The sequence below is a fragment of the Dreissena polymorpha genome, chromosome 2, assembly GCF_020536995.1.
Source record: "Dreissena polymorpha isolate Duluth1 chromosome 2, UMN_Dpol_1.0, whole genome shotgun sequence".
Taxonomy (NCBI): Eukaryota; Metazoa; Mollusca; class Bivalvia; order Myida; family Dreissenidae; genus Dreissena; species Dreissena polymorpha.
This window is the reverse complement of record NC_068356.1, coordinates 98,212,653-98,233,300: the sequence shown is the minus strand read 5'-3', so window position 1 is coordinate 98,233,300 and position 20,648 is coordinate 98,212,653. Positions and strand designations below refer to the sequence as shown.

The 20,648-nt window shown below is 36.0% G+C and overlaps 1 protein-coding gene across 1 annotated transcript in view; it reads right to left on the bottom strand.

Moving 5' to 3' along the window:
* The window catches only part of LOC127868183 (carnitine O-palmitoyltransferase 1, liver isoform-like), a 50,122-nt gene extending 29,793 nt beyond the window's left edge, over nucleotides 1-20,329 (bottom strand). The window contains exons 1-10 of the mRNA XM_052409836.1: nucleotides 20,035-20,329; nucleotides 12,645-12,799; nucleotides 11,127-11,249; nucleotides 9,986-10,094; nucleotides 9,269-9,463; nucleotides 7,828-7,932; nucleotides 5,294-5,480; nucleotides 2,746-2,875; nucleotides 1,816-1,955; nucleotides 569-768 (exon numbers count right to left, since the gene is read on the bottom strand). Coding sequence (XP_052265796.1) covers nucleotides 569-768; nucleotides 1,816-1,955; nucleotides 2,746-2,875; nucleotides 5,294-5,480; nucleotides 7,828-7,932; nucleotides 9,269-9,463; nucleotides 9,986-10,094; nucleotides 11,127-11,249; nucleotides 12,645-12,799; nucleotides 20,035-20,159 — 1,469 coding nt within the window. The 5' untranslated portion in view covers nucleotides 20,160-20,329. The remainder of the gene's footprint in view (nucleotides 1-568; nucleotides 769-1,815; nucleotides 1,956-2,745; nucleotides 2,876-5,293; nucleotides 5,481-7,827; nucleotides 7,933-9,268; nucleotides 9,464-9,985; nucleotides 10,095-11,126; nucleotides 11,250-12,644; nucleotides 12,800-20,034) is intronic.
* Between the last annotated feature and the right edge of the window lie 319 nt (nucleotides 20,330-20,648).

The window sequence follows — 20,648 nt, the reverse complement described above, 5'->3', positions numbered from 1 at the left end:
AGCTTTAGCAATTTAATTTGAAAATCACACCAGCCTTGTCCAGATTTGCATCTTGATTTTTTATAAGCAGCTCTCGGTATTTTTGTGATCCCAGATTTTTATATATTAATAATTTTAACGTATATATGAAATATTCAAATAAATAATTTTCATTTGTGACAGTTGAAAATATTAAACATAATAAGAGCAAATTTGACCTTAGTTTTAGATATACTGAGGAACATTACAAGGATATAATTTAACCATATTCTAGCCTGATATGTTCTGAAGCCTGTCTTAAATAAACATAACATTTTCTAAACCAGTACATGCTAATTCATTGGCAACTGATACATTCATGCTATAACTAAATTAGAGCTTAGCCACAAATTTATATTTATGGTGTAAATAGAGGAAATTTTAAAGCCATCTTGCTTTTTCCTTCATATGTAAACTATGTGGTAGCAAGGGTTTGGCAACTTAAAGGCATAGTTCCAAAGTCTTTGCAATAGATGATGCATCAGGTTACATACAAAATATCAAACCTCAAAGCCTTGCAGTAATCACAATGAGTAAAACGTGCACTTACTCCTGAGTGAAGTTAATCTCTATAATGTGGGCAAGCACGGGAGCGTCAGCATAGGAGTGTTCACAGTTCAGACCCATACGTCCGTCCGGCTGAACCAGCAGCGTTAACGACTTGTCAAACCATATAGATTTCCCGTCCGCATGGAAAAGGTACTGAGCTCTTGAGGAGATGTCCTCATGGATTTCTGTTCCCAGGACAACCTGTATGAAAAAATACATCTTGGAAATAAATATTTGTAACTCGTTAAAAGAAATACTTAAGTCTTGCTTTTTTAAAGTTTTGTATACCAATGCTCTTGATTGCTTGCTTGCAAAATTGAGTTATTGCAAATATAAATATCAAATGTATGAAGATTATAATTCTTTGTTAAAATCTTCACCAGTTCATTTACATCTTTATAGCGATATTCAAATTCTATGTGTAATTATGCAATGCGTTGACTACAATCGCAGGCAAATCTTAATAAAGAAAGCATTCTTACAATAATTCAGATCAAATTTATGACTTATCAACTAAAGTTAGGCTATATTGGTAAGTATTTTATTGTTTGATTTTCAAATGTAAGAAGTCTTAAACAAACAAGATGAAACAACAAACATGTCTTAATGTCTATTATACATACAACATTGATATGTTTGACAGGAATTGAACATAATCAGCCTCATCAACACAAAAAGTAATAATTGATAACTAGGGATTTGGTCAAATGTACAATACATAACTAAATATATTACACTAATTAATGAAAAATAATACTAAAATCACACAAAATAATATACCCACTTACACTTAAAACCTGAGCAGCAATATCATGTACTCCATAATAGAAGAGCATGCAAGTAGGTCCGATCTTACTGTATACAAAATAGTTTATACTATGTTACTGTATTAAAAGTATATTTTAACAATTAAGCCGTTGAAGTTTATAGTTAATATACCAGTACATGTAATTACAATAGGTGAAACAGTTAATATTTTTATAATCCATTGCATCCCTAGAGTAAACTTAGGGGTTGAATTTTTGAAGTACATAGTACAAAACCATGTCCAAAATTGACAGGGAATATTTGTATAAGACCTCAGTGAATTATGTGTGTCCTAAGAATAAAGGAGCAAGTAATGTTCCTAAGAATAAAGGAACAAGTAATGTTCCTAAGAATAAAGGAACAAGTAATGTTCCTAAGAATAAAGGAACAAGTAATGTGAAGAATATTTTAAGCTAACATTACTCATGAATGCTGACATACATGAAACAGTGCCTTTTCCAGCGTTGCCAGGGAATCTTGATTTAGGCCCCCGTTGAAGTGTGTCTGTCTTACAGTGGCCCACTCCTTACGGTTGAGACCGGTCAAGGCTGGCAGACTTCTGGCCTCCTCTGAGTAGTCACCTGGAAACAGCATAACGTGAGCCTTATTCTGGGAATATTGGGCTTAAGTCATGTGCATAAAGTGATGTCCCTAATAAGCCTGTACAACACTTTCCCCCTAAACTGGATCTTTTCTAGAACAGACTCCCTTCAAATGAAAGTTTTGTCCCTAAAAAGCCTGTGTTGACTGCACAGGTTAATCTGAGAACGTGACTCAGAAATCCTCATTATAAAGAGAAATCTAATTTGCATCTGAAATCATAGGCTTAGGATGTAAATTAATGTTAATTATTAGTAATCTCATGCTTTTTAAGGTGTAGAAAATTTTTCAAAAAAGAATGTGTGTAACAAATAAAAGATCAATAATGGACCTTAGAGGCTATCTAATTATCTCCTTTGGCAGATAAAGACCAAAGTACCAAACTGTATTAAGGTCCTACAGTTAGGAATCCTCTGTTACTGTTATTCTCCATAATCATAGTGTAACGATTTCTTCTCCATAATGATAGTGTTAGAACTTGTTTGTTATTTTCTCACATTTCTATTAACTGAAGCAGGTAGCAATAACATATAAACATTTTAATACCTTTGAGAAGCATGTCTCAATAAGCCATTATAATATGTTCATATGCAGCACATAAGGATCAACAATAAAACCAAGGTAAACCGACTAAAAGCACCGATCTTTTTCAAGTGAGTATTGAGGGGAGGTAACTGACTTAAGTTTCTGATTTCCACTAATTCAACTTCATGAGCTTTCCCATGCCCCAACTGTTCAAGTTTTGATGAAATATTTCACTGAAACACCCACCAAGATGTCTCTCTGCGTCCATCATGATCCAGTGAAGCTGCTTCTGAAGATCGGCAGGTGAAACCAGCTTCCTGTCCATGTCGAACATGTCCAGCTTGTACATCACTCCCTTCCTGTTCACAATGATGTGCTAGAAGATACAGGGGAACTTAGTATCAATGTATAGAAAACAAGGGCTGTTTGTAAAACATGCGTGCCCCAGATATGGGCTGTCAGTTGTAGTGGCAGCCATTGTGTGAATACGTTTTTTGTCACTGTGACCTTGACCTTTGACCTAGTGACCTGAAAATCAATAGGGGTCATCTGCCAGTCATGATCAATGTACCTATGAAGTTTCATGATCCTAGGCCTAAGTGTTCTTGAGTGATCATCCGGAAACCATCTGGTGGACAGACCGACAGACCGACGGACCCCTTCGAAGGGGGGCATAACTAGTAAAATTTCTATGGAAACCTAGTAAAAACACTATAGGAACACAGTGTCAAGATAACTTTTCTGTTGACATCATATAGTGGACAAATCTTGTGCTAATGGAAAATACAAGAAACTGAATGGTGAAAAATGCGAGGCAACCTACTGATACAATTAATGAAAACCAATTACAATCATTTGCTGGAATATACAATACATCCTAAATTAAAGCACTCTCAACTAGAAAAAGAGTTAATGGTGTGGAAATGGAGAAGTTTGTTCATTACATTTCAACGGAATTAAATGCTTATGAATTGTACATGCACTGCTTGTCGATGTTTAATTCTAGTACAGTTAAAACAGTCAATCTTGTATTAAGAGACCACTCAAAGAAGCTACAAAAGTGGTCTCTTAATAAAATGCTCTTAAAAACAAAATTCATTTTGGAAGAATGCCAACCTTCTATTTTAAATCTATGTAGGATTGTCTCCTATTGCCACAATGATTTCAACTTTTGTAACTTTTGTAATCAAATGAATCAATATAAATAAAATGAATAAAACAATGTTTTACCTAAAATATTTTTGGTTTTTATTATATTTTATTATTAAAATTTAGCTATTTTGGCGAATAAAATAATTGTTTGGCTATAACGAGTGGCAACCATTATTTCCCTTTTTAGTGCTGTCCTAGATAGAAAACTCTTTAAACCTTAGACTGCGCTTCAATACATCCAGTGTTATTTAACTGAAAAATTGATACGCAGTCTGCATCAACACCAGTAAGAAATGGTTATCAAGACAAAGGAAAACGGCTGGTGTGAAAACAAAACAAAAGGTGTAAATGTTAATCTTATTGGCATAGATCACAGTTAAAACTGATTTGTCCCTTAACGTTCACCAGATTTTCCAATTTTATCCCCAAGTGTCCCTAAATCCAAGATTTGGAAATAAAAATACACGAAAATTCGCGGTTGCGTTTGACAAAATTCACATAATACAATATCAAAAGAGAGTGAAAATGCTCATGGGAATTCAAAGTGGTCATATAAGATAAAAGGTCGATTAATTCAAGTGGTCACATGCACAACATTGACTGTACATTCTTCTTATATTGCACGGGAAATTTTTATTATGAAAGTATAGTTTTATGGATTCGAAATTTCACTTCCTGTTATCTCTTTTAGTTAACCCTTTCAATGCGGGAGCCGAATTTTAAAGGCCTTTGCAAACAGTTTGGATCCAGATGAGACGCCACAGAACGTGGCGTCTCATCAGGATCCAAACTGTTTGCTATTCTAATACTATTCTTTGAAAAAAAATCGAAGAAAATGCTAATTTTAGAAATTCAGCAGACGACATTTTAGCAGACGACAAATTTCCCAGCATGCAAAGGGTTAAAGTAACATAAATACTCAAAATCTACAAATATTTAGTAAAATATATTGTATAATATAGTAAAACCATAAAATATCAGTGTTCCTCATAGCAATAGCCAAAATTTCAATGCTAGATGTAGTATGGTAAAATAGATTTAACAAGATACAAATACTCGTTTTGATCTTGTGTGCAAAAATATATTCTATATTAATTTCCCACCACGATATCCGTACATTTACAAGCGAACGCGAGACTGGCTTCAGGCAGCGTCGGGAGAACGACGTATTCATGAGACCTATGTCATGCTTGGTAAATACATCACATCTGGACATTGTAGTTTCAAAGATGTATCTTTTGGCTAATAAAGTCTTAAGTTTCAATAATATTTTTTCTGAAATTTTTAAGTTGAAAAGGGGGCATTAGTTGGGTATTTTATAATCTACAACCATAAATCAGAGCAAAATAGAATATTGCAAGTAAAAAGTGCAAAAGAAATTCTACGGACACATTTTTGTTTACGGACAGACAGAGGGATGGACTTCCAGACAAATGTTCATGGTAATTCCATTATTGCCCATCCCCTAATGAATATTGGGGGTATGATTAACTTTGGACTGGGTTAAACATAAAAAAATCCATGTTGTTCCAAGGTTCTTTTGAAGTTGAGAACAAATGTTCGTACTTAGCATACAGTTTTGTGTTTGAGACCAGAGAAATAATGCCTGCACTTTGTAGAGGCATAAAAATAGGTTTCTTACCTTGGACTCTGTAGAACTGTAATGCACAAGTTGGTCCATTTCTTCACCAGGCACTCTGGTAGTTGAGAACACAAGTTCGTATTGTGCCATACAGATCGGGATCGTGTTTCGGATCAACAGAGGCTCCATTTTCTCATGCTCAATGCTTTGACGCACTAGCATGAACTGGTATATCACATTGGCAGCTCTGAAAATATGTGAATCCATGAACGTATACCGGTGTGACATTGGCAGCTTTGATATATGAAAATATGTGAAACCATTAAAGGGTATATCAAATTGCCAGCTCTGAAAATTTGAGCAAAAAGTGTAATTAGTGTTCTCCCAGTGTGCACAGGCTAATCAGGAACACTTTCTGCTTTCATGTTATTTTCGTTTGAATGGAGTCTCCTGTTAGCAAAAATCCTGTTTAAGTATAAAAGATCTTCCCAGATAAGCCTGTATGGAGTGCACTGGCTAGTAAGGGACGACACTTTGCGCACATGCTATATGCACAGTTTTCCATAAATAAGGCTCACGTGTGAATCCATTAAAAAAATAAGAGACTTATGTATTGTTTTCTTTATGATTGCTGTATGATGAAGTTACTATAAATATCAAAACGAAGTCCCAAATTACCCACAACTTTAACAGAAAATTAAGCCCTTCACTTAAACATGAACGAATGTATAAACAAGACAGCGAAATGCCCCAGTGTGCTAACCTTAGATCCAACTAACCTTAACCCTTTACCACATAGATATGTATTTGTATATGTGAAATTTAATAAAAGACCTTTCTTAATAAATTAAAATTAATAAAATAAATAAACAAGGATATCAGTAAAACTGATGGATGCTCCCCAATAATGCTTTGTAGATATATGGGTTAATTGTGTGGAAAAAAGTGTGACCTTGAGAAAATCTACTATTAGCCTCAGTGACCTTGACCTTGACCTCAGTGACCTCATCAAAAGGTAGAGGTCCATGCAAGGTACCTACATGCCAAATATGAAAGAGATCGGTAAAGTATTGAAGGTGCTATGAGAAACTGTAACAAAAAAGTGACGGAAAAATCTATTATTAGCCTTGGTGACCTTGACCCCAATGACCTCAAACGTCATCAAAAGGTAGAGGTCCATGCAAGGTATCTACATGCCAAATATGAAAGAGTATTGAAGGTGGTATGAGAAACTGTAACAAAAGTGTGACGGAAAAATCTATTATTAGCCTTGGTGACCTTGGCCTCAGTGTTCTCAAAGGTCATCAAAAGGTAGATTTCCATGCAAGGTACCTACATGTCAAATATGAAAGAGATCGGTAAAGTACTGAAGGTGCTATGAGAAACTGTAACAAAAGTGTGACGGAAAAATCTAATATTAGCCTTGGTGACCTTGACCCCGGTGACCTCAAACATCATCAAAAGGTAGAGGTCCATGCAAGGTATCTACATGCCAAATATGAAAGAGATCAGTAAAGTATTGAAGGTGCTATGAGAAACTGTAACAAAAGTGTGACCGTACAGAAGTACGGAAGTACGGAAGGACAAACTTGCAACTATATGCTCCCCATATATATATATGGGGAGCATAAAAAGTTTTAAAGGCTTTATTTTCAACCCTAAGAAACTGATGAGCAGCAAACACCATAAAACTTGAAAAGACTGCGAGTTACTCGCAGGCTGTTCTGGTTTTATGCTGGTTGCAAAAGCCATTTTCACTTTGCTTCTTATGGGAGAAAGGGTTAACTGATCTGAAAAGCTTTTAGGTTGGTGAAAGAAATGTGACTTCTGACTTTGCTTTTACATTTTATCGTACAGTTTTCTGAAGGAAAAGACATTATTGGAACTAATGTTCTGACTTAGTTTGAAAATTAAGCAAATATGTCTGCGGGTTGAAACAATCAAATAAGAGTGTGTTATACTAATTATTTTTCATCATGTTATATTAAAATAACTGCATCATCTTGATCCAGCTAGGAATTTTTATAGCACATTTTCAAACTCTCCGGCGACATTAAGTTTGATAAGAACAAATGTATTGAGCAAGTTTAGAGATGATTTGGCGAAAATATAAGTTCATGCTTGTTCATAATGTTTCAATAAAGTCACATTTCCAATAGCTCTGGTCCATTATGTACAAGTTACTGTTCTTACCTTGCCACTTGACACGATGTTGGTTTCCAAGAGCTCTGGTCCATTATGTACAAGTTACTGTTCTTACCTTGCCACTTGACACGATGTTGGTTTCCAAGAGCTCTGGTCCATTATGTACAAGTTACTGTTCTTACCTTGCCACTTGACTAGATGTTGGTTTCCAATAGCTCTGGTCCATTATGTACAAGTTACTGTTCTTACCTTGCCACTTGACTAGTTGTTGGTTCCAATTGCTCTCGTCCATTTTGAAGCAGTAACTGTTTTTACCTTGCCACTTGACTGGATGTTGGTTTCCAATAGCTCTGGTCCATTATGAAGCAGTAACTGTTTTTACCTTGCCACTTGACTGGATGTTGGTTTCCAATTGCTCTGGTCCATTATGAAGTAGTAACTGTTCTTACCTTGCCACTTGACTTGATGTTGGTTTCCAATTGCTCTGGTCCATTATGTAGTAGTTACTGTTTATCGGCAGAGGACTTCTGCCCATCAAATAGACGTACTTCTCCCTAAACAGTACAGAAATAAGGTCATTATTCAACCAGTCATCTTAACTAAACTTATTCAAAGTTGTCTGGCGGGGAAGAAAAAAGGTTATTTTGATTTGAAACTTCCTTTTAGATTATGGTAAAAGAGTTAATTATAAGGGTAAAATATGATGTAAAAAAAACAAATTCTTTTAGATCATGCTAAATGTTGTTTGTGTGATAGTCTCAAACAGTAAGGTAATAACTGGTACAATTTTGACCAACGCAATACATAGATATAACACTGACTTGGAATTATCAAGTTAAAAAAACAAAACATTCAAATGTTTATACATTATATATAAGGTCAATGAAATGGTGGCGTGTACACTAACCTTTTTAATAGTATATTGTATTAAGTAATTTTGTACTGAAAATTGTTTCCATTTAAGGTCCAATCTTCAATCTTTAAATAACAAGAGGGCCTGAAAGGCCTAGTCGCTAATCTGAGATAAAAAGAAATGAACTGTTCTTTGCAGCCCAAGATATCAATGGCACAAATGTTCTAACCAAGTTTCATGAAGAATGAACAACAAATGGCCCCCTGGCGGCCATGTTTTTCAACAGACCTGAACCATTTTTGAACTCATCCTACATATCATTGGGACAAATCTTCTGACAAAGTTTCATGAAGATTTGACAATAAATGTGGTTGCTACAGGGATAATAAGGCAAATATTCGTGATGCACAACGGAAGACAGACATTTGACAAAAGGTGATCACAAAAGTTCACCATGAGCAAAAAAAATTTTGCTCATAAAGATTGTCACCATGTTTGCAGATGATATTATTAAAACTAATTGAGTAAACTAAATCAAGATATGATAACAACATGTGTACTCAGCAAGACAATTAGTGTCATTCAGATTGAATTAAAAATGTGACTAAAAGTATTCAAAATGTTTCACTATAAACAACCTAAGACATACAAAAAAACTACCACCACCCTTCAAAAATTATATCTTCTCATATATATGGTGCCACACATCAAAGAAATAGCACAACAATGTATCAAGTTGCTGATCTAAAAATAGAACAACAAGGTTCACTCAGATTGTGTATTGATTTGTACTCAGGCAGGTGATAAGGGTCAGTTTGAGTAATTAAGTGTGCATATATAGCCATAAAAGGAAAAATGCCCTGCCCCCTGGTGGCCATGTTTTTCAACCAACCCAGACCATTTTCAAACTCGATGGACAAAAGGCGATCACAAAAGCTCACCATGAGCACATTGTGCTCAGGTGAGCTAATAAAAAAATTGAACAAATGTTTACAGCACATAAAATGTGAACCATCAAATAAATGATTTTGCCTTACCAGAAGTCAGTAACGTAATGTTGGGCCCACCAGGATTTCAGGTAGAGAATTCTCTGTAGTTTGGGCCCCAAGGTCCTCTGAAATTCCTTTGACTCCTTTTTCAGATCCTGAATGATTTGAGAGTCCTCTCCATACAAGGGCTTCAGGGACTGGATTAGGGACTTAAGAGTTTCTTTTAGTGGCGGAACTGGTTGCCTGCAAAAAATGTGACCAATCAGATATTAGTTTCATACACATATAAATATTTTGGTGTTCTTGGTGGTTTCTTGAAATTGAGGAACTTGATGCCTGCAGAATATTTAAATAGACCAATCAGACAGAAGAAAAGTATATAAATATCTCAACTCAACATTCAAAAAATAAAAATAACTGCTTTGAAATAAACTTTGAATGTTTAGACAAACACTTTTAGTGTCTTCAGAGCAGGCTACCTACAACACCCTTTTTTTACCCAAACTAAACAATTACCTAAATGTAAGGATATGTAAACATGCAAAATACTTGAAGTAATCAATCAATAAGCTTTCAATGCTGGAACCAGTCAGGATGGGAATAAAAAAGTGTCTTTGAGATTTCCTTTTTATTGTAGAACTTGGATTGTATTAACACAGCATTTTTACAGACTAATGAGTGAATTTAAATGGACCAATTACCGGTAGAAATCAGATACAAACTGAGCATAAATCATTTCAACCAATCAAAATGCCTGTTACATACCTAGGCAGACTCTGCTGGCACCCGTACAAAGATGGATGACTTCCACTGACCAGATGAACCAGGAGTCCCCACACAGTCGTGGCCAGTGACTGAGTCTTTGGTTGCTCATCTGATATTTAAACAAGCAATACAATAGGCTAAACACCCTCATATGACATACGGTTAGAGGGCAGGTAAGCTTAATGCACCCTTTTTTGTTAATAATTCCAGCAAGTTTTATCAAACCAAGTTGGAGTTTAACTTAATTAATCTAAGTTTTCGGACACCTTAAGTTTTTGAGATCCCATTTTTTAGCCAAAATAATTATTTTTCGTGACTCTATATTTTCGGACCTTCAGGTTTTGGTCCATAACAATTAACTCCAATTTTTCAGACAGTATATTTTACAGCGCTATTTTACTAGATTTCTGCCCTTTTTTCTTTTATCTGGGACCTTTCAATCATGGAGTTTTACAACCGAATTAAGGTCATAAAACCTGGCATAGAATTCCCTGAGGGCAATGGACCATTACAATTGCGTTATTGGGAAGATTACCACCTATATCGGTAATAAACAATGGTTTTGCCCAACAGCATTTGGAGTTATATCGTACTCAGGAAGCAGTATAATTGTTTTTTTATAATGTTTTTATATACCATTTTAGGAACGAGATTGCAAATAAGTGAAATTGCATTTTATTTAAAGCAGAGAAAGGAGCATACACCACAAATAAAATGATTGCACATTTATTAATTGTTTTAATTTCATTATAATAATTAACAAACAAAAATAACATACATGTCTCTAAATTTTCTGACACTCGTACTTTTTGAATATTTTTCGGATCTAAATTTTCAGACACGAAAAAAAAAATTTAAGTGTCCGAAAACTTTGAGTTATTACGGTAACCTAAATAAACATTTGTAACAAACCATATGATCGATATTTCATAACAAAGAAAAAGATAAAAACGTAATCAGGCTAATAAAAAAAAGCATAAAGCCTTAAAATTACCAATCTGAAGGGTCCCACCATTTTTCTACCAAAGGTAACCTATTGGGCTTAGAGAACCTAGGTTGCTCATCTGATACATTTAGGTTAAGTTGTATTTGCTTTATCTTTATGTTAAAGGAATCATGATGTACATGCCAGTGTACTTACACATCCAACCTCTGTATGATAGCAACATCCTCAGTGTGTATCGTCTGACATGCAGTAGAATGATGAAGAAGATGAAGCCAGCTATAAATGAGGTCAGGAGGCTCCTCGCCAGCAATGGCCAGTCTATAAATAGAATAGTTGCATCTATAAATAGAAAATTGGATCTATTAATAGATTACTGGGGATTTGAATCACAGCCTATAAACCATTTGAAAGTTTGGTTGGTGGTCATCATATCCTGTAGGTACAGTGGTTACTATACAGGATTCTCAACTAGGCAACCGGGTAAAATACCCTTTCCTGGAAGCATGAGGTTGGTTGGTTGACACCATACCGGACATATTGACAGTATTGTGGCTCCCCCCCCCCCCCCGGCACAATACAAGACCACACAAAATTGAAAATCTTTCAGTAACAACTAGAAGGCTGGAAATTGCAACAATAAGTAAAATTTTGAACCAACTTTCGTGAGTCAACTAAGCAAATTAGATAGCAGTGCTGGGACGCTATCTCCGTCCGGACATTATTCAGTCTCAGTAAAAGAAGTGCCAAATAAACTTAGCAATACACAAACACATTTGAATGTCAAGGGGATGTTGTGATTGTTCACATTAGCAATAACACAAACCAAACCTACTCATAATTTTGCAGCGTTTTGAAGAACAGATGAACACAAGATGCGTTTGTGAAACACAATGTCCCCCTATATGATGTTTGACCTTGTAGGATGACCTTGACCTTGTGAAGGATGACCTTGACCTTGACCTTTCACCACTCAAAATGTGCAGCTCCATGAGATACACATGCATGCCAAATATCAAGTTGCTATCTTCAATATTGCAAAAGTATTCATAAAATAAGCGATTAGGGCCACATATATTTGACCTCTGACCTTCAAGGATGACCTTGACCTCGACCTTTCACCAATCAAAATGTGCAGCTCCATGAGATGCACATGCATGCCAAATATCAAGTTGCTATCTTCAATATTGCAAAAGTATTTATAAAATAAGCGATTTGGGCCACATATATTTGACCTCTGACCTTGAAGGATGACCTTGACCTTGACCTTTCACCACTCAAACTGTGCAGCTCCATGAGATACACATGCATGCCAAATATCAAGTTGCTATCTTCAATATTGCAAAAGTATTCATAAAATGAGCGATTTTGGCCACATATATTTGACCTCTGACCTTGAAGGATGACCTTGACCTTGACCTTTCACCACTCAAAATGTGCAGCTTCATGAGATACACATGCATGCCAAATATGAAGTTGCTATCTTCAATATAGCAAAAGTTATTGCAAAATGTTAAAGTTGGCGCAAACAGACAGACCAACAGACAGACCAACAGACCAACAGACATGGCAAAAACAATAGTGGGGGACATAATAATACGTATTTAGTTTTGTGCAACAAATCCCTTTCACTTCTCAACATGCTCTCATCAACTGATAAGCCATGAATCACAAATATTATGCAGTCTATTAAATCCCACTGTCAACAGTTGTTACCTCCAGGAATGTGCAGGACCTCCTCCATGTATCTCAGGCGCCCGGTGAGAGGTCGTAGTGGCTCCCAGTCACCCACCAAGACCACAGACAGCACCCCCACCATAACCACAAGATTCCAAAGTTTAGTGGGCCACATGCCATTCTTGATGGAATTCCTGAAGGGTAATGATTATTATGTAACGTATGATGCAGGTCTAATGTCCATGCAACGTATAATGCAGTGTCTGATGTCCATGCAACGTATGATGCAGGTCTAATATCTATGCAATGTATGATGCAGGTCTGATGTCTATGCAATGTATGATGCAGGTCTAATATCAATGCAATGTATGATGCAGGTCTGATGTCTATGCAATGTATGATGCAGGTCTAATATCAATGCAATGTATGATGCAGGTCTGATGTCCATGCAACGTATGATGCAGGTCTGATGTCTATGCAATGTATGATGCAGGTCTGATGTCTATGCAATGTATGATGCAGGTCTAATATCAATGCAATGTATGATGCAGGTCTGATGTCCATGCAACATATGATGCAGGTCTGATGTCTATGCAACGTATGATGCAGGTCTAATGTCTATGCAACGTATGATGCAGGTCTGATGTCTATGCAATGTAAGATGCAGGTCTAATGTCTATGCAACGTATGATGCAGGTCTGATGTCTTTGCAATCTACGATGCAGGCCTGATGTCCATGCAACTTATGATGCAGGTCTGATGTCTATGCAACATATGATGCAGGTCTGATGTCCATGCAACATATGATGCAGGTCTAATGTCTATGCAACGTATGATGCAGGTCTAATGTCTATGCAACGTATGATGCAGGTCTGATGTCTTTGCAATCTACGATGCAGGTCTGATGTCTATGCAACGTATGATGCAGGTCTGATGTCTTTGCAATCTACGATGCAGGTCTGACGTCTATGCAATGTATGATGCAGGTCTAATGTCTATGCAACATATGATGCAGGTCTGATGTCTATGCAATGTACAATGCAGGTCTGATGTCTATGCAACGTATGATGCAGGTCTGATGTCTATGCAATGTACAATGCAGGTCTGATGTCTATGCAATGTACAATGCAGGTCTGATGTCTATGCAACGTATGATGCAGGTCTGATGTCTATGCAATGTACAATGCAGGTCTGATGTCCATGTAATCTACGATGCCGTGTCTGATGTCTATGCCACGTATGATGGAGTTTTAAACAGTATTTCAGTAAGATCATGGCAGATACTTACCCAACTCACACTTTTCTTGGATGAGCTGTTTAACTAGTATTACATGTATGCACATGCTTTAAAGCCATTAAGTAACATCTGCCCCTCTTAAATCAGAGGTGGGTGGAGAAAGTTTGTGAAAGTAGTTCATGACAAATGCTCTAAAAAGTTGTGTGGCTTGGGCTGAGATCGAACCCATTAACCTTGGATTTGTTGTCCAACGCTCTAACTGACTGAGTTTAGATGGGTTGTAATCTCAATGCACCTCAGAAGAGAAGTAAAGTGCAGAGGATAAAATTGCTAAATGCCCTGAATAAGAAGTAATGTGAAAACCCTCATAAAATAAGTAAATTTCAGAGAACAACAGGATGCTAGGATCAATTATTTCAGATAAATGATAAACTGTCAGTATATGTCAGCTGATTCATAAGCCCATTTGAATTAATTTAAGTAATTACTAAAACATAGATCAATCTAAAACTAAACATCCGGTCAAGTGCTTTTGGTGTGTTGATCAAAGGCATCATCAATTCAAGTATCGAAGCTTTGTGTGAGACATTTTGTAATTTTTGTTATACAATATTATATTGTTTTGGTTATTCCATTTATGCCTAGTGTCTAGGAAAAAAGGCCATTGCAAACAGCGCAGACCCAGATGAGGGTCTCATCTGGGTCTGCGCCGTTTGCTTAAAGGAATTTCTGTAAGAAATATTCTAAATATAGAAATAAATATACTAGACATCCCTAATTTTGGAAATAAAAATTGATCCAATTTGAAGGATGGGAGAGTCAACTACCAGGTAGGCATAAATGGGTAATCCTGTGCAGACAGACAAGCAGATTGCTATATGCCTCCTGCATACGATATGAAGATGAAAGAGGCATAAAAATGGAAGAGTTGAGAGGGTAAATCACCTTAAACTCATTTCCTTAGAAGTGGTTTGAAATCATTCCTCTTTATTTAAACTTTATGCACAAATAGCCTATTCAGATTAAGTTTTAAGTTATCAGACTAAAACTGAAACATTTAATCACTTGCACCTAATAAATACATGCTAGGTGAAAACAAAATATGTCTTTAAAATAAAAAAATTATTAAACAGTACATGTGCACTGAAAATTATCACGGTCAAGTTTGAGTATGTCACCGCACATTATTAAATAACAAATACAATCTGCAAATGGTTGACTTAAAGATTGTGTTATCAAGTCACAAGCTTAAATGGAGCATAGTGTAAAGGTTATCACCCTTTTGATCCATTTAAAGCAAAATATTTACATTTGAAGGCAAGGTCAATTGTATTAGATCAGATGTAAGTGGCTTGAAACCTTTAAAACCAAATCAAACTTGACTGAACACCTTTCATATTGAAAAGTTGACCTAAAACTTAGCTATTACATAATTGTTATAATTATATTATATATAATCTTTGTCTTGACTTGTCATTTGAATCAATCAATGTTTTTCCGTCACTTAAAAGACTTGACTGCAAGTATTTACTTCAAAACAAAATGTGCCTTACCAAAAATTAAGTAAATTATAAACACACACATTGTACTGTATGATTTAATTGCACCACAAGCAAAGTACAAAATAACAAGGGCTGTTTGTAAAACATGCATGCCCCCCATATGGGCTGTCCGTTGTAGTGGCAGCCATTGTGTGAATACAATTTTTGTCACTGTGACCTTGACCTTTGACCTAGTGACCTGAAAATCAATAGGGGTCATCTGCGGGTCACCATCAATGTACCTATGAAGTGTCATGATCCTAGGCAAAAGCGTTCTTGAGTTATCATCCGAAAATCATTTTACTATTTCGGGTCACCGTGACCTTGACCTTTGACCTAGTGACCTCAAAATCAATAGGGGTCATCTGTGAGTCATGATCAATCTACCCATGAAGTTTCATGATCCTAGGCGTATGCGTTCTTGAGTTATCATCTGGAAACCATTTTACTATTTCGGGTTACCGTGACCTTGACCTTTGACCTAGTGACCTCAAAATCAATAGGGGTCATCTGCATGTCATAATCATTCTACCCATGAAGTTTCATGATCCTAGGCGTATGCCTTCTTGAGTTATCATTCAAAAACCATTTTACTATTTCTGGTCACCGTGACCTTGACCTTTGACCTAGTGACCTCAAAATCAATAGGGGTCATCTGCGAGTCATGATCAATGTACCTATGAAGTTTCATGATCCTAGGCCCAAGCGTTCTTGAGTTATCGTCTGACAACCACCTGGTGGACGGACCGACAGACTGACCGACAGACCGACATGAGCAAAGCAATATACCCCCTCTTCTTCGAAGGGGGGCATAATAAGCTTTATGTAAATAAAGAAAGGTGCATTTTCACAAAACTGTACTTAATCAGAAAAATGGTACAGAATCAGGGAGTTTTTTGCCCAATTGTGAAAAGATCTCAGGTACAACGCTAATTGGGAAAAATTAGCACCAAAAAAACATGAAATTGGGAACCTTTGTGTTGTGAAATCCTCAGATTGGGAATGATGGGTCTTTTGAATTGCTTGCTACTTAATTGCACCAACCCATTTAAATATTCTTTTACATGTATCTCTGTATCTCTAAATGCTTGCATTAGATTAAAGCATTTTATCGTAAACTAGCGTTCAAGACCACAGTGCAAAAGTTACATAAAAGCATCAATGTTTCATCAAATATTACACCAAAGTTTACACCAAAATATAATTAATCTATATTCAATAAACTCAATTCGTTTACCATCAATTTTTCCCTGAGGCAAGAAATTGCATGGAGATCAAAAGCAAGGTCAGTCTCTGATAGCTGTACAAGTATATTTGAATTTTATCGCCCTTGTCTCAATATTGTCAAACCAAGAAACTGTTTTTTATTCATTTAAAACTCAAACTCAAAGACGTTTTACCAAAACAAACATGAATAAATTTGACAAAAAGTAGGTTGTGTTCTACTTATTGCGACCTTATATGTTTGTATTGTAAACTACACTGATTCACCTGAGATCTGCACTCATGTGATTGTAATTCACTGATAATGAATGTTATCATCATTTGACATGCAAACAGTATCTCAGGAGAAAAACTGGTAGGTGCTGATGTAATGACTTCCCATACATATAGAAGAACAAAAACATGTTAGTAGAAAAATAATATGAAATCTTTTAATATAACCATTACCAATTGCCAATTTTACTGCGGGTAAAAGCTACTTAAAAATCACATAGGGTTGACTGTATGTATAAGATTTCAAAACCTTTTTCATTCCAATTCGTAAACAACCATTTTGATATTTAAAATATGTGGTATGATTTAAAATATCCATACACTTACTTATGGTCAAGATCAGACAAATATCTTTCAACCAGTTATAGTTAAATTCTTTCTTCATTTTAACCAAATAATAAGACTTACAATTTGTACATTACAGCAGAAATTTCAAACTACCAGACAAGTTTTCAAAGTTTAACTCAAAGTTACCAGAGTTTCAGTATCTCTAAACCCGGGTAGGCTTGTAATCAAGATCAGTACTGTGTCACATACACTTATGTTCCAACAAAGCCTGTTTTGATACACTCAATTCCACTATATACCCTACACTTAACAAAAATAAAATTGGCATCCAAAACCGTTTGCAGTCCAACTTTCTTTCTTTACGATCATCCAACTGTGCAAGTTTGAGTGAGATTAAGACAATAGCTATGGAAACGTTCAAAACACTTTTAACTGCACCACACCACAACATTTAAACTGTTTTTTTGTGTGTAAGACAATGCCTCAGAGAGGGATTTTATACAATGCATTAGTTAAAAGAAGAAACAAAAAATATTAGATCTATATATTATATATAAAGTGAAAAACCAGATTAAGGTCCAATTCCATAAACTCTGTACAGCCAAGGTCATTTAAGTGTGAACAAGCATTTAAACAGGATTTGAAAACACAAGCTTCAAGTAACTATAAATAATATTAAATGGCCATAATTATGCCAAAATTTGTTGCAACCAAAGTCTTTCCTCAGCAATAATCTACACATTTAAGATCTTCAACAGAGAAAGTTTGGGGATATCCACACAGAAATACAAGAGGAGTTCTGACCACAAGTTTGGGGACATACATACAGAAATACAAGAGGAGTTCTGACCACAAGTTTGGGGACATACATACAGAAATACAAGAGGAGTTCTGACCACAAGTTTGGGGACATACATACAGGAATACAAGAGGAGTTCTGACCACAAGTTTGGGGATATCCACACAGAAATACAAGAGGAGTTCTGACCACAAGTTTGGGGACATACATACAGAAATACAAGAGGAGTTCTGACCACAAGTTTGGGGATATCCACACAGAAATCAAGAGGAGTTCTGACCACAAGTTTGGGGATATCCACACAGAAATACAAGAGGAGTTCTGACCACAAGTTTGGGGATATCCACACAGAAATACGAGAGGAGTTCTGACCACAAGTTTGGGGATATCCACACAGAAATACAAGAGGAGTTCTGACCACAAGTTTGGGGATATCCACACAGAAATACGAGAGGAGTTCTGACCACAAGTTTGGGGATATCCACACAGAAATACAAGAGGATTTCTGACCACAAGTTTGGGGACATACATACAGATATACAAGGGGAGTTCTGACCACAAGTTTGGGGATATCCACACAGAAATACAAGAGGAGTTCTTACCACAAGTTTGGGGACATACATACAGAAATACAAGAGGAGTTCTGACCACAAGTTTGGGGACATACACACAGAAATACAAGAGGAGTTCTGACCACAAGTTTGGGGATATCCACACAGAAATACAAGAGGAGTTCTGACCACAAGTTTGGGGACATACATACAGAAATACAAGAGGAGTTCTGACCACAAGTTTAGGGACATACATACAGTCCAACAAAAAAAACATGCTTACCTGGATAAGTGCTTAATGCCAACTATAGTTGCAATAATTCATCTCTCAGCTTTATAACCCAAAGGGATGCCAGTAAATGTTCCCCCAAAATTGAAGCCTCTTACAGGCTGTTTCCCAATGCCAATGGAAAAAAGCACAAAAAGGCTGTTTCCCAATGCCAATGGAAAAAAAGCACAAAAAGGCTGTTTCCCAATGCCAATGGAAAAAAGCACAAAAAGGCTGTTTCCCAATGCCAATGGAAAAAAAGCACAAAAAGGCTGTTTCCCAATGCCAATGGAAAAAAACACAAAAAGGCTGTTTCCCAATGCCAATGGAAAAAAGCACAAAAAGGCTGTTTCCCAATGCCAATGGAAAAAAGCACAAAAAGGCTGTTTCCCAATGCCAATGGAAAAAAGCACAAAAAGGCTGTTTCCCAATGCCAATGGAAAAAAAGCACAAAAAGGCTGTTTCCCAATGCCAATGGAAAAAAAGCACAAAAAGGCTGTTTCCCAATGCCAATGGAAAAAAGCACAAAAAGGCTGTTTCCCAATGGAAAAAAGCACAAAAAGGCTGTTTCTTAATAAACTCAATAATTGGTTTATTAAGTTTATACAACAATTTAATGCCTTAGCACTTTATAATATAAATTTTAGAAAGCAGTTAATCATGCACTTATAAACAATTGGTATATATGTTATTTATATTCATATAAATAATGTTTTAAGTTTTCCCAATGTCATGGTTTATGGCGCTTTTTTCACAATAAAATGGCAACGGCTGTAAAATATAAAGCATTGTGAATACATCACTGGATGCTGAGAGTCCTAGAGCCGTCACAGCAAAAATTAGCAAAAGCTCAGGGAGTCAGTTTATATATGGACTAAATGCCTCCGAGTTGCAATAATTCAATTCCCAGCTTTATAACCCAAAGGTTCAGGGAGTACGGAGAGTAATTATATATTCCTCTAATTCCTCCCAACCCGTATGAGCAAAATATTAAACACAGGCAGTCATATTTTAAAAACAGATATTAAATTGTGTGGGTTATTTAATTGTTAATAAGACTATTTAATCATTATGGATAATAATTTGTTACTTTATTTTATTTATTTATTTTTCATAAAGGGGCGTTAAACTTTCAAGTCCTCACATAAACAATGTTATTTCGTTACTATTATAAATAGAAAACTCCAGCAATTACACGATTTCGTTCTATCATAAACGTGCAATATCTATAAAATGCATGAAAGTTACCTTATACGAAAGAATCGTCTTATAGCGTGTGTCCTCAAACCGAACAAAAAATCCTCCCTGGGGTTTCGACCTTCTTCTATTCGCCCCACTCTGGGACGCGAAACAGCGCTTCTAGCTTCTGCCATTTTTGAAATTTTAACCAAACACAATCAATTGATCGATCTCTAACCATAAGCAAGACCGTGCATATCGATAACAAGTCAAGCCACCGTGTAATCGTGTGTAGTGTTTATCGTGTAGTAACATGTGGTAGAAAGTTTCACATTTTGACAGCTGATTCTAGTTTTGGACGAAAAATGTGAAACAAGAATAGTGTATTATGCGGGTACTGGAGATACATAAATCCACCGGGAGCTAGTCAACTCGTACCTAAGTCAACTCGTACCTTCGGTCAACTCGTACACGATTTGGTCAACTCGTACCCGATTTTTGGTCAACTCGTACCCCCACTAGTCAACTCGTACCCGAATTGGTCAACACGTACCCTCCTAAAAATTATTTATATATATCAAAGACGTGAAATATGTTGTGTATGTTTTTGATATGAATATAGATAAAGGTTATACAAAAAAAATGTTGTTTTTTTTCAAAAGTAGACAAGTTCATTATTTTTC